This window comes from Hyperolius riggenbachi, chromosome 10 (genome assembly GCF_040937935.1).
Source record: "Hyperolius riggenbachi isolate aHypRig1 chromosome 10, aHypRig1.pri, whole genome shotgun sequence".
NCBI classification, from domain to species: Eukaryota; Metazoa; Chordata; class Amphibia; order Anura; family Hyperoliidae; genus Hyperolius; species Hyperolius riggenbachi.
This window is the reverse complement of record NC_090655.1, coordinates 62,807,196-62,822,026: the sequence shown is the minus strand read 5'-3', so window position 1 is coordinate 62,822,026 and position 14,831 is coordinate 62,807,196. Positions and strand designations below refer to the sequence as shown.

General features: G+C 41.8%; 1 protein-coding gene across 1 annotated transcript in view; it reads right to left on the bottom strand.

Moving 5' to 3' along the window:
- The window catches only part of ACSL5 (acyl-CoA synthetase long chain family member 5), an 84,630-nt gene that overhangs the window by 32,729 nt on the left and 37,070 nt on the right, over positions 1–14,831 (bottom strand). Inside the window, exons 10-14 of the mRNA XM_068256568.1 lie at positions 13,662–13,735; positions 11,557–11,634; positions 5,340–5,474; positions 2,922–3,056; positions 973–1,068 (exon numbers count right to left, since the gene is read on the bottom strand). Of these exons, the coding sequence (XP_068112669.1) occupies positions 973–1,068; positions 2,922–3,056; positions 5,340–5,474; positions 11,557–11,634; positions 13,662–13,735 (518 nt within the window). The remainder of the gene's footprint in view (positions 1–972; positions 1,069–2,921; positions 3,057–5,339; positions 5,475–11,556; positions 11,635–13,661; positions 13,736–14,831) is intronic.

Genomic DNA, 14,831 nt, shown 5'->3' with positions numbered 1-14,831 from the left:
TTGTCCTCCTTGACGTAGTTATACGTCAAAGAGGACATGTGCGCTCCCGCGCACTCCTGCGGCCGTTCGCACGCGTGCACGCGTGCTCCTGGTCGCGGATTCGTTAGCCCAGGAATCAATGAATCGGGCTATGGTGCCCGATCACTGATTCCTCTCCCCCGCAGAAAAAGCGACAGCTTCTCTCGGAAGCTTTGCTTTTTCTGACTCCTACATTGTACGATTAGAGTGACGTCATGTAAACAAACTCAAGGTTGCCATCTTGTGGCCAAAAAGTAAAACTACATCTAAAAGTAAAAAAAAAATTAAATGCTCATATATTTCCCCAAATATAACACTATTTACATCCCCCCCTCCCAAAAATACCCACATAAAACAAACAAACATTACAATAAAAAAACCCCATAAATATTTACTTAAGGGTCTAAACTTTTTAAATATCTGTGTAAAGATGAAATATTTCTATATATTTTTTTTTATAAGCTTGTAAATAGTGATGGATGCAAAACGGAAAAAATGCTCTTTCATTTCCAAATAAAATATTGTCGCCATACATTGTGATAGGGACATAATTTAAACGGTGAAATAACCGGGACAAATGGGCAAACACAATACGTGGATTTTAATTATGGAGGCATGTATTATTTTAAAACTATAATGGCCACAAAACTGAGAAATAATGAATTTTTTCAGTTTTTCTCTTATTCTTACTGTTAAAATGCATTTACAGTAAGGTAGCTCTTAGCAAAATGTACCACCCAAAGAAAGCCTAATTGGTGACGGAAAAAAACAAGATATAGATCAGTTCATTGTGATAAGTAGTGATAAAGTTATAGGCTAATGAATGGGAGGTGAACATTGCTCGGATGCATAAAGTGAAAACGACTGAGGGCTTAAGTGGTTAAGCAATACCAGTTATACCCCTGATCTGAGGTAGTATTTTTCTGTGATTTGACTTGACTCTGATAATCGTACCTGACATCCTAATGCAGCCCTCAAGAATGACAGAACGTTGGCTGATATCGGCGCGGCACCGGTTACCATAACTCGCACACGTCCACCCATTGTGTCCTGTGAGACAGAGAAGAGATGAAAGGCTTCAATTATTGTTATCCGATATATACAAGAATTTTGTGAACTTAAAGTGGACCTGAAGAGAAGTTTAAAAAAAAAAAGTTAGATACTTCCCTCAGTCAGGGGAAGCCTCCGGACGTTTTACTCTACTCTACTTCGCACTAAGCTTTCCTCAGGTCTGGTTCTTTAAACTTTCCTCCTATGTTTTCTTGTAGATGTTTTTGAATGTGGTCATTCAATAAATGTATATTTTTTAACTCTAGCAAGCAAAACATTTTTCAAGTAGATTTTAAAATATGATATCCCAAATTCCCTGGGCACCAGATCTGACACTATATCTATAAAATCACACGTGCCAATGTGTATAGTATGGGGTGCTTATACTTATGTCCTTTGGTTTTGTCAGTTGGATTGTTCTGATCCCCATTCGTGGCTCCAGTTGAGCCACTGAGACAGACACAAGGAGGACAAAGAAGTGGCACTTGCTATGTCCACTCTGTGCTCGATGTAATTTTACACTCCTGCCCAGCTGTCCATGGCAGCAACAGTCAGGAGTCTTCTGGGCATGCATACTTATAGGCCACTCAGCACTTTTTTTAAGAACTCATGCCCAGAATGCTACTGGCCCCGGCTGCCCAGAATGCTACTGGTCCTGGCTGCTCAATTACAGGAAGTACGTAGTGTACAGAAAATATAACCACGCCTTCATCAAACGGGATGACACAACAAAGGAGATCTCATTCAAATCTGACATTGAAATGTGTATAGACATAGTGTCAGTTCAGGTGCCTTTTAGGGCTCGTTTCCACTATAGCGAATCCGCATGCGGGCACTGCATGCGGATTCGCATACTCAATGTTAGTGGATGGGGCTGTTTCCACGTGTGCGGCGGCAGCGGCGTTTTTCGGTGCGGGAAAAATCTGCACGACAGGGCCGTTAGATTTCGCGTGCGGGAGGAATGCGGGCGAATCGCCGCTAATGCATTCAATAGGGAAATCGCATGCGGCTTTGTCATGCGGATTTCCCCGCATTTTCGCATGCGATTTCGCATGAAAGGCAATGGAACTTTACACAGGCAGTGACATGGTTAATTTCGCCTGGCTCCTTGCCATGCGAAATCGCATGCGAAATCGCGGGTAAATCCGCATGGGGAAACGCAGCCGCATGCGATTTCTTCAGCGGTGGAATCCAGGCGATTCCGCACCGCTACAGTGGAAACGAGCCCTCAAAGTCTATCTACACCTTTGTTGATTTATTTATTGTATTTATAAAGCGTCAACATATTATGCAGCGCTCTTTCTTTATTGCTCTCACTTCTTAGCTAACATTCTTTTATTGTTTTCAGATGAACCCCTGAAGTTCCAGCAACAATATCATACTGGGGTATTCATTTTGGTCTTTACTGGACTCTATAGCTGTTGAGAGAGACTCTGCTGTTGAAACGGTAATCAGGTTTCTTCAATATATGGAGAACCACCGGCGGTGGCCCGAAGCAGGTGGTTTTGGCTCTGGGTGCCGCTATAGCAGAAATACTATAGTGCACTGGGAGTATAAGGGTAATTTCCGGGATTTCAGGCTTCTGGCCTCCCTCTGAGTTGCTGCGACTCGTAGGGTGTGGCCTCAAAGAACTTAATAACCTCCTTGTAAAACCTCTATGAAGTAAGTTGTGGCCTTTTGGAAGGTATCTGCAAGTCATCTCTCCCAGCTACTGTCCAAAAAGAAAGATCCATAATGCACCACTTCAGGGCAGGGGGCAGGGCTTTGCAAACTGTGACAGTAATAACAGCTCATTTTTGTATGCAGCATATTTCTCACAAGACTTTAGACACTGTATAAGTTATGTAACTAACCTGGACTTTCTTGAATATTAACTTGTCCCAAAAACTGTCTTTCCGGATAATTCCCTTCTTCACCTCAGCAAATTTCCACGCCACAGCGGCCTCCAGCATTCGCTGTTTGAACGGTGTCTTTGCTGCACTTTTTATCTGTGGGGATTTATATAAAGTTTATCATAAATAGGCAGCTTTTTCCATATACAGTACCAATACTCTATACACAGTTAGGCCCCATTCACACCTAAAAGCACAAAATGCCGGCGATTACCACCGGCGTTTTGCGGGAGTGATTAACGCGGAAAAATCACTGGACACTGCAGCATTTTGGGAGCATTCGTGATTAGCGGTGCTATGCATGCAATCGCGAATCGCCGGCAAAACGCTGCATGTTACGTGTTTGGGCTTAACGCTAACCGCAAACGTGGCAGTGAAAACACTGCCATAGGCTTACATGGCATAGCGGTTTTTGAAAACCGCTAGCGTTTTGCGCTGAGCGGGAATGGCGCGATTCCCGCTCATGTGTGAATGGGGCTTTGAATAGAACCTGATGTGGGAGGTATATGGAGGCAGCCATATTTATTTCCTTTCAAACAATACCAGTTGCCTGGCAGTCCTGTGGATATTTCCGTCGTCAGTAGTTTCTAAATCACACACCTGAAACAAGCATGCAGCTAATCCAGTCAGACTTCAGTCAGAAACGCCTGATCAGCATGCTTGTTCAGGGTCTATGGCTAAAAGTATCAGGGGCAGAGGATTAGCAGGATTTTCAGGCAACTGGTATTATACAGTATAAAATGAAATAAGAATGTCAGCTTCCATATCCCTCTCTCTTCAGGTTCCCCTTTAGCCTTGTTTACTTCAGCAGTAAAGCAATACCCACTTCCGTAGTGTGTGTATGTGCTGTGTGCTGAGCAAATCTGAAGAGAAAAATAAGCTTATGATATAATGAATTGTATGTGTAGTACGGATAATTAATGGAACATTAGTAGAAATGAAAAGTCTCATATTTTTATTTTCAGTTATATAGCTTTATTTGTAAGATTGCATCAGACTACCACAGTTGTAATTTAGACTCATTTTAAAGGATACCCGCAGTGACATGTGACATGATGAGATAGACATGTGTATGTACAGTGCCTAGCACACAAATAACTATGCTGTGTTCCTTTTTTTCTTTCTCTGTCTGAAAGAGTTAAATATCAGGTATGTAAGTGGCTGACTCAGGGCTGACTCGGTCCTGCCTCAGACAGGAAGTGACTACAGTGTGACCCTCACTGATAAGAAATTCCAACTATAAAACACTTTCCTAGCAGAAAATGGCTTCTCAGAGCAAAAAAAAGGGGCATTTCTTATCAGTGAGGGTCACGCTGTAGTCACTTCCTGTCTGAGTCAGGACTGAGTAAGGTTACATACCTGATATTTAACTCTTTCAAGCAGAGAAAGAAAAAAAAGGAGCACAGCATAGTTATTTGTGCCCTTTAAGCTGTAAAAGAGAGCTAATGACCCTTTGAACTTTCCTGCAGTAAAACCTGATCTCAAGCTGTCTCTCATTGTTTCTTGGCTGTTTAAAGTGTATTTGAAGGGAAAAAAGTTTCCCTAGGGGGTACAGACCAAGGACGGGGGAAGTTTCATTAGGATCCAGAGGCTCCCCACTCCAAAGGTAAGTATCTGATGTTTTTTTTTTTTTTTTAAACTCACAGGTGTCCTTTAGGGCCCGTTTCCACTATCACGAATTCGCATGCGTTGCCCGCATGCGAATTCGCATAGCCAGTACAAGTGGATGGGACTGTTTCCACTTGTCCGTTTTCCTGAACGTTTTTCTGTGCAGAAAAAATCTGCACGCTAGGGCCCTCAGAATTCGCCTGCGTGTGGAATGCAGGCGATCGCACGCAATGTATGTAATAGGGAAATCGCATGCATTTTCCCCATGCGTTTTTTGCCGCGAATTCGCATGCGATTTCGCATAGGTACCCATGTTAGTTCACACAGGCAGTGACATGGTTAAAATCGCATCACCCTAACCTATGCGAAATCGCGGCAAAAAACGCATGCGAAATCGCACCCGCATGCGATTTGCCTGCGGTGATTCGCCGGCGATTCCGCAACGCTATAGTGGAAACGGGCCCTAAACCTCTTCACAAAACAGGACTGAGTTTGACTGACTGAGTAGACTGGCTCAGAGACACTCATTTGTATAGATAACAATTCAAGTTTTCTTTTTAACTCTTCCCGTACTGGAAACAATACGAGACTTTTCTTTGGTACTAATGTTCTATTTATTTTCCGTACTTTACATTCAATTCATTATCTCTTAAGTTTATTTTCGCTTCGAATTTGCGTTGAATGTAATTTTAAAGATTTTAGAACTATAATCTCATTGCCTACAGCCCCGCCCCCCTTCAGGTTACAATCCAATAAAACATATGTTTGTACCCCATCATATATGCGGTTGAGCAGCCTGGGCACAGTGGGGAACACCGTAGGCCTCAGAACTTTCATGTCATCTGTTAACAGGCGGATATCCCCCTGGAAGAATCCCACTTTGGCACCACAACAGAAGATTAATGTCTGGGTAGGGAAGAAGAAAAAAAATCATCAAAGAAAGAAAAAAAATTAATAATACTAATAATACTATTAAAAAAAATTATTATAAATAATAATAACCATTGTGAGTCATTGAGAGTACCACTATTCCCTACACACCAATCAGAATCCTTTGTTTATTTTCCCCTCGATAGTAATATTACTCTTGGAATTTGATTGGTTGTCAATGGCCACACTAATACTTTTGACTTCAAAGTTTGTAACAGCAGTCAGCCACCGAGGCTCTCTGAACCTATTAGAGAAAGTAGTTTCCTGTTTCTTTTGTAAAAATTGCAATTTAGAAACATTTTTATGCAGAATAAATTTAAACTAATGTTCTATCAAATGCATATAAACAAGCTTTGCCAGAATTGGGTCTTAATGCTGGGAACACACGATGCAGTTTCCTGTCCGATCGACGGGTAATCTGATGGGAAGTTGTTTCATGTGTACATGTCCAAACTGCTCCTGATCAATAACAGGATTCATTTTCCAATCATAAGTTTGCACAATTGATCAGAAACAGATTGGACAGGCCAGGAACAGTCGTGTATTGCATTGTGTGTTCTCAGCAGGAGACACTTGCCAAACACAGTTTAAAGGGAACATTAAGTGACATGTGACATGGTTAGATGGACATGTGTATACAGATACCTATTCTGAGCTCCTTTTCTTCTTTTCCTGATTGAAAGTGTGAATATTCACCTATGCAACTTAAGCTACCCATACACTGCGTCGATTTCCCGCTTATATACAGCAGATTCGATCACTGTGATCAAATCTGCTGTGAAATAGATAACGCAAATGTTGACTGATCGATCGATTTCCACCCAAAATCGATTGATTCATTAGATCTGTCCCAGCAGAAAATGTTGCTCGCTCTTGGGCGGGTCAGGATCGCATCGCTAGCGGCGAGCGACCAACACAGCATAGCGGCAGTGATGCATTACCTGTCCGCCAGCGGAAGTCCCTGGTCCGTGCTGACGCTTTCTCTGGCTGGCCTGTCTCCTCATTACTTTCTGTCTCCTCCTGTAACAAACCGAAGTTTAAACAGTAGAGCACACGCTACTGTTTGTACTTCCGCTCATCACAGGACGGGACAGGAAGTAATGAGGAGACAGGCTAGCCGGAGAAAGTGTCAGCACGGACCGGGCCGGCAGACAGGTAATGTATCACTACTGGCCAGGGGAGCACACGGGGGGGCGGCGAGCATGCGGCAGCTCCACAGGTTGTGAATCATTTTCAAGCCGAAATCAATTTAAAATCTGTGTGCAGTAATGGGCAGCCAATAGATCCCTCTGTGGTCAGGTTCGATCATAGAGGGATCTATCTGTTGGTCGATCTGGCCCTGTGTATGGCTGCCTTTACAGTTTTTCTCCAGTCAGGACCCAGTCAGACTATTGCATCCCTCACCGATAAGACTGATCAGATTATAGCATCCCTCACTGAATTACAATAGTAAAAAACAAATCCTGGCAGAGAATTGGGATACTGAGGGCAGGGGATAGATAAAATAGGTAAATAGTTCATATATTTGAGCTTTCTGAGACATGGGGCAGGCTGTCACTGTCTGAGCTGAGAGAAATAAAAACATAAACCATAAACATAATATAAAACTGTGGGATATCTATGAATCATTTTAGGAGTAGGAGAATAGATACATTTGCTTATCTCATCAGTTTATTTTCACTTAACCACTTCACAACTGAGGGGTTTTACCCCTTCAGCATCCAAGCAATTTTCACCTTTCAGCTCCTTCCATTCATTTGCCAATAACTTTATCTCTACTTATCAGAATGAAATGTGTTAAATGTGTTTTTTTTATCACTAATTAGGCTTACTTTGAGTGGTAAATTACGCCAAGAATTATTTTATTCTAAATGTTTTTTAATAGAAAAATAAGAAAAAAATGGGAAAAAAATCCTTATTTTTCAGTTTTCGGCCATTATAATTTTTAAATAATGCATGCTACCATAATTAAAATCCACGTAATTTATGTGCCCATTTGTACCGGTTATTACACCATTTAAATGATGTCCCTATCACAATGTCTGGTGCCAATATTTTATTAGGAAATAAAGATGCATTTTTTTTCAGTTTTGCATCCATCATTAATAAAAAGCCCATAATTTATAAAGTAACAGTATTATACCATCTTGACCTACATATTAAAAAAGTTCAGTCCCTAAGAAAACTATTTATGCATTTTTTATAATTGTAAATTTATTTCATTGTATATTTTTACAAAAAAAATAAATGTTGGTAACTATTGGGGAGTGTGGGAGGTAAGGGGTTAATTTAAAATGTAAAAACAGGTCTTTGCATTTAAAAAAAATACTTTTAGTTGTAGTTTTACTATTTGGCCACAAGATGGCCTCAGTCTTTTTTTTTTTAATACGTCCTGTAAGCAAAATATGTATGCTTACAGGAAGTGTACTGAAGATGGGAAAGTTTTATTTATTAAAATGATCGTGCAGCTTCTCATAAAAGGCGCCGATAATTGCTACGGCGACTTAGATCAATGATTAGGAATTGCTTTCCCATTCATTGATCTCCTGGCGGGCAGATGGCAACATGAACGAGCGCACAAATAAGCGGGAGCGCTTACAGCAGTGGTAGCAGCGGGAGTACGTATATTTACTCCCCTGGGCGGTTAGATGAAGTCTGCAGGGGAGTAGATATACTGTACTGGAGCTGTGAAGTGGTTAAGGTTTATTTTAAAGGGTTAACAGGGGACCCCCAGCTACAGAGGCTATAAAGCAGAATCTGGCTCTGTAGAAGTGCTCACTATTAGATTGTAACCCCGCAAGGGCAGGGCTCTCTCACCCTTTTTTTTCTTAGATTTTGCTATACATTATATTCATCATGTTACATTAGTCACTGTAATTAAAATATCTACAAATTCTGTATTGTGTACCAGTGTCTATATATTGTGTATGCCATTGTCTGCATTATGTAGAGATGGCCCAAACCTCCGATTTTCGGTTCGTGAACCTCTGCAAACGTTTGCGAACATGCGAACTTTCGCGAACCGCATTAGACTTCAATGAAAACTAGAAACATTTATGCTGGCCACAAAAGTGATGCAAAAGATGTTTCAAGGGGTCTAACATCTGAGTTTTTGCATGGATTAGTGGGATAGACGCCAAAAGTCCCAGGGAAAAATCTGGATTTGACGCAAAGCAGCGTTTTAAGGGCAGAAATCACATTGAATGCTAAATTGCAGGCCTAAAGTGCTTTAAAACATCTTGCATGTGTAAACATCAATCAGGGAGTGTAATTAGTGTACTGCTTCACACTGACACACCAAACTCACTGTGTCACGCACCGCAAACAGCTGTTTGTGTAGTGATGGCCGTGCTGGACTGGTGCGCACCATGGCGAGAGTGCAGGCGATAGCAGTTGTCAAGCCCATATGGTCGCCGGGCTGAGGTAGCTCAATGACAGAACAACAGTGACTGTCCAGCTGATCGAATTTGGTCTGTCCACAATGAAGCAACGACCTTATTATCTTTGGTGTGCCACCCCCCGAGACTACACTCATATAGCCGTCGGTCATTGCTTCATTGTGATATGCAAGCCCCTTTACCGCGGCAAGGTAACGATCAAGAAGGGGAATTGACACATGTACATGCCTTTTGTTTTGTTGTTGCAGCTGCAGTGCAGCCAGAAAAATTAGGCAGGCATGTACACGCACCAGAAAACCTATTATAGCGGCCGCTGCTAGCAGCGGCCTTAAAAATTCAGGAATCCGCCTGGAGTCCTGGACCCTGTTGGTGGTGGCAGAGAAGGCAGTCAAGCGGCCTGCTGGCAGAGATGCTGTGTGGGGAGCAACTTAGTCTTGGGTCAGGCAGTCACACGGCGTGCCGGCAGGGATGCTGTGTGTGGGGACTGACTTAGTCTTCAGTCAGGCCTGACCGTGCTTTGCAGACCAGGCATCCATGGTCAGATGGACCCCTGACCCAACGCTGTGTGCCAGAGATGTCACCACTTGCCTTTCAACATCACGGTACAGTTTAGGTATTGTCTTTTTTGAGAAATAATTGCGGCCTGGTATCTTACACTGTGGTGTGTGGCTTTGCTTTTGTGTGCTGCTTTTCCTCAGGTGGTCATCCCATTGCAGTTTGTGCTTTGTAATCATGTGCCTTCGTAAGGTAGTTGTCCCTACGCGAGTCTTGGTCTTTCCACAGCTCAATTTTCGGTGGCAGGGAGTACAGATGGCATTGCTCTCATCTGAGGCAGACGCAAAATAAAATTTCCACACCGCTGAGCCCTGGGATGATGGCACTTTGGTGATGGCTGCCGACGGAGTGTTAAGTGGAGTGCCAGAATCAGAGCAGGAGGAGCAAGATATGTCACGCTTCTGTGCAGAAGCTGAGGAAGATGAGGTATTTTGTGTTAAATAGTCAACTATGTCCTGGCAATATTGGGGGTTGATGGCACATGCCTTCTTCTGAACACTGTACTTTGTTCGAGGGCCGCACGGAATCACGACAGCGCAACCTCGAACAGACCTGCCAGGTGGCCTGCCTTGGGCTCTGCCTCTTGTTTCGTCCATATTGGTGGGGATGAAGTGAAAGGTATGCACTGACTTGACTAATACAATGTGCAGTCACACAGGTGCAGTTAACAGGTATGCACGGACTGGTATACTAAACAGCGTGCGGTCACACAGGTGCAGTGAACAGGTAGTAGTGACTGGTATTACAATACAATGTGCAGCTGTCACACAGGTGCAGTTAACAGGTATGCACGGACTGGTATACTAAACAGCGTGCGGTCACACAGGTGCAGTGAACAGGTATGCAGGGATTGGTATTACAAATGTGCAGCTGTCACACACAAGTACCGTGAACAGGTGCAATGACTCGTGGTATATTACACTGCTTGCGCTCACGTAGGTAGGTAGGTAGGTAGGTGCACTGAACAGTGAACAGGTGCAGGGATTGGTATTACAAATGTGCAGCTGTCACACACAGGTACCGTGAAGAGGTGCAATGACTGGTGGTATTAACAATACGTGCACTCACGTAGGTATAGGTAGGTAGGTGCACTGAACAGTGAACAGGTGGAGTGATTGGGATTACAAATGTGCAGCTGCCTGTCACACACACAGGTAGTCACTGAATGTGCTGGGCCTGGCAGTGGCACAGTAGGAATTAGCAAGGCAGTCTGTGGGACATACACACACAAAAAAAAAATAGATCACAAGAACAAGATTAGCTCTCAAAAGAGTTGTTGAGGGGTGCTTTTTTTTTAGCAATAAGAATCAGCAAGGAGCAAGCTAACAAGCCTACAAGATCCTAACTAAGCTTTCCCTATAGCTCTCTCTGCAGCAGCAGCTCTCCCTTCTCTAATTACTGCAGGCACACGAGTGAGTCCAATGCCTGACGCTGCCTGCCTTTTATTAGGGGGGGGGGGGGGCTCCAGGAGGGAGTGTAGCCTGATTGGCTACAATGTGCCTGCTGACTGTGATGTAGAGGGTCAAAGTTGACCCTAATGATGCACTAAATCATACTTCCGGAAAAGTTTGCGGTTCTCCGCGATCGCGAACCCCAGAAATTCGCCGCTTCCCGTTTGCCGGCGAACCGTTCGGGCCATCTCTAGCATTATGTTGTTCCTTATGTTTGTTTCTTACTCTGTACAGTGCCATGGAATATCTTGGCGTTTTATAAATCAATAATAAATACTGAATTATGTAATTTTTTAATGCAAATATGTGCAGTTTGGAAACAGACCAATCGACACCCACATCACAACTTTATTTGATTTGTCAAGTTGCATAACTTTGCATAAAGAATTTGCATAATCTTGCATCAACTTTGCATTATTTGCACCTCTTTGACATTGCCTACAAACAGGAAATACTACAATGCCATCTAGTGTTCATTTAATATATTGCCTCTAGCATAAATTTCTACATTGCAGTAGTTGCATTTCAACAACTGACCCACTTTTGACAATAAAAATTGTATTTGAGCAACAGACGAAAAACTGTAAGCAGCGCACTGAAATCACAGTCACGGTGAATGGAATGATTTAACAGAGCATACAACAGAGTCCTTACCTGAACCACCCTCTCGAACATGTGGGCCATCGGCAGATAAGATATGACAATATCGGAGGTCATTGGGGCAAAGGCGCTCTGTACAGTACAAAATAGGGATGGAGTCAGGGAACATTCTGTACATGCTAAGCACATTTCAACTTGCTCAATACCTTTGACCATTGAACCCTGCCTATCATGCTTTGCAACTTCCATGCATGAAAAAAAAAAAAAAAGAAAACTGCCAATCAGCTAACAGATCAGCCTTAGCAGTTTTTTCTTCACCACCTCGCCAAATCAGTCCACCTGGGTAAGATGGGGGAAGTATAAAGTGGTCTTACAATTTTATATGGAAGTAAGCAGTATTTTCATTGCCTACTGTAATTACTCTAAAAGTCTGCTCAGAAACTTAAAACATATCTGCCGCATGAAGATGCAGATTTGTAGTTCAGTAGGTAGTGAGCAATAGTAAGACCACAATCTGCTCATAAGAAACGAGAGGGGTACAAGAGGTCTTAAAGTGGTCTAAAACTCTGCATTTCTTCTTTGTTCTGAAACCTACTACTACAAAAAATCTGTAGCAGAACAGCATTCAAACAATTAAACACAGCACTTTGTTCTGCAGTGGAAAGCTCCTTCAGCTTGTGATCTTCATCAGAAGAGGTGATAACATCTTTTGTTTACATTCCTCTGTTGATACATTCTTAGCTGTGCCGAAAATTACCGTAGCTCTTTTTGCTTCAAGCATGCACACAGTTATTAGAGAGATATTATTACTTGAAGATTTTAATATATAATTACAGCAGCTATGAAGAAATGCAATGGCAGTTTTCAAAGCAGATAAACTGTACTTTGGCCACTTGTAATTTGTAAATGGACAATACTACTTGTGCACAAATACAAATATGGTAACTGTATGGGTATTAAAAAGTAGGAAAACAAATTTTTATTGAATGGTATGTCAGAGCTTTATTCCACTTTAAGGCCCATATGCAATTCTCTTTTTCACCTGAGTTTTCACCTAGGAGATAATTTTTCCCCTTCTATTTAAAATAACTTTCCAGCACTTTTCGACTAAAAAAAGTACCTAAAAGTAAATAAAAAAGTACTATTAGAATGATTTTGAGTATTTTCTTGCTTTCTGGTGGCTTAAAATGCATTTTATCGAAACGTTTAAAAATATCACCTAGGAGATAACTCGGGTGAAAAAATCAATTGCAAATGGGCCTAATGCTGCATACACACTTGAGATAAAAGTCTCTGGAAAAGGCAAGATCACAGACCAATTATACCCCATTCCATGTAGTATGAGAGCCATACTCTACAGTCTATTCTATGGAGCTGCACTCCCCATCAGATAAAATCTTTGCAAGATGCTGCACACAAAGATGCCCGTACACACTCAAAAGATCATTATCTGCAAAAGATCTCTTCCTGCAATAGATCCATTCCTTCAAAATGCATTCATAGTCTGAGATCTGCAGATCATCATACACACCTTGTTTAGCAGGCAATCATCTGCATATCATCTGCAGATCAGATTCACCAGGATGGATTTTCAGATCTGCAGATGATTGCCAGATATGCAGATGAAGTCTGTTAAACAAGGTGTGTATGAGGATCTGCAGATCTCATAGACTATGAATGCATTTTGCAGGAATGGATCTATTGCAGGAAGAGATCTTTTGCAGATAATGATCTTTTGAATGTGTAAGGGCATCTTTGTGTGCAGCATCTTGCAAAGATTTTATCTGATGGGGAGTGCAGCTCCATAAAATAGACTGTGTAGAGTATGGCTCTCATACTACATGGAATGGGGTAAAATTGGTCTGTGATCTTGCCTTTTCCAGAGACTTTTATCTCAAGTGTGTATGCAGCATAAGTCTCTATGAATAGGTCTACAACTACAAGTTTGGATGAATAGGTCAACAACTACAGGGAATGACAGTTACAAAACAGAATGGATTTTTTTTTCTAATTTTCAAACTACAGTTCCGAGACTTATGATTTACACTAAAAAAAAAACAAATGATTGCTTTAAAAATTTGCCTTGTTCAACTTTAGCTTTAGTTGGGCTTTAAGGCAACAAACCTCAAGCTATACTTTTGAAAAAGAGCAGTGCCTACCTCTAAGTTCTTAAGGAAGCTGGACACATCAGCTACAACATTTTTGTGGGTTAACATGGCGCCTTTGGGGTCACCTGAGGCATATAAAACAAACAGAAGAGAGTGAAATGAACCAAAATATTGATGAGTTAAGCCTCTAATCCTGTATCTAAACTAGATATCATCTATGTATATAATTGCTACTTAAAGGGGAACTGAAGAGAGAGAGAGCTATATGGAGGCTGTTATGTTTATTTTCTTTTAATCAATACCAGTTGCCTGGCAGCCCTGCTGGTTTATTTCTCTGCAGTAGTATCAGAATAAAACCAGAAACAAGCATGCAGCTAGTCTTGTCAGATCAGACTTTAAAGTCTGAACCACTGAAACACCTGATCTGCTCCATGCTTGTTCAGGGGCTATGGTTAATAGTATTAGAGGCAGGGGATCAGCAGGGCTGCCAGGTAACTGGTAACTGCTTAAAAGGAAATAAACAGGACAACCTCCATATACCTCTCTCTTCAATTCCCCTTTAAAGAGGAACTGTAACCAAGGATTGAACTTCATCCCAATCAGTAGCTGATAACCCTTTCACAAGAAAAATCTTTACCTTTTCTCAAATAGATCATGAGGTATGTCTGCATGGCAGATATTGTGGTGAATCCCCTCCTACAGTGTGATGTCAGGACCTAGGCCCGCACATCACACTGTGGGAGCCTTGTTGCATTGTGGGAAATAATAGCTGTTTCCAACTGCCCAGTATCTCCCTCTGTGCATATGTATATCTGTAAAAACAACAGCCCTTTAGTCTATCGCATTGTTAGGGGGTGTTGTTGTAGATAATGGTGGTTGGTGCTTTTTTCCATGTCTGCCAGCAGTAAACATGATTATGTGCAGACTGATTGTGGATCAAAAAATATGAACAAATTACATATAAATTACATTTATATGAACAAATTATCAATCATTTCTTGATCTCTCTTCTATTTTTCCACGTCTCACTTTGCAGTGTATTGATTTTTTTCCCCCATTTTCACTAACATTCCTCTTTAAAGGATACCGGAGGCGACATGTGACATGATGAGATAGACATGTGTATGTACAGTGCCTAGTACACAAATAACTAGGCTGTGTTCCTTTTTTTCTTTCTCTGCCTGAAAAAGTTAAACATCAGGTATGTAAGTGTCAGTTCCT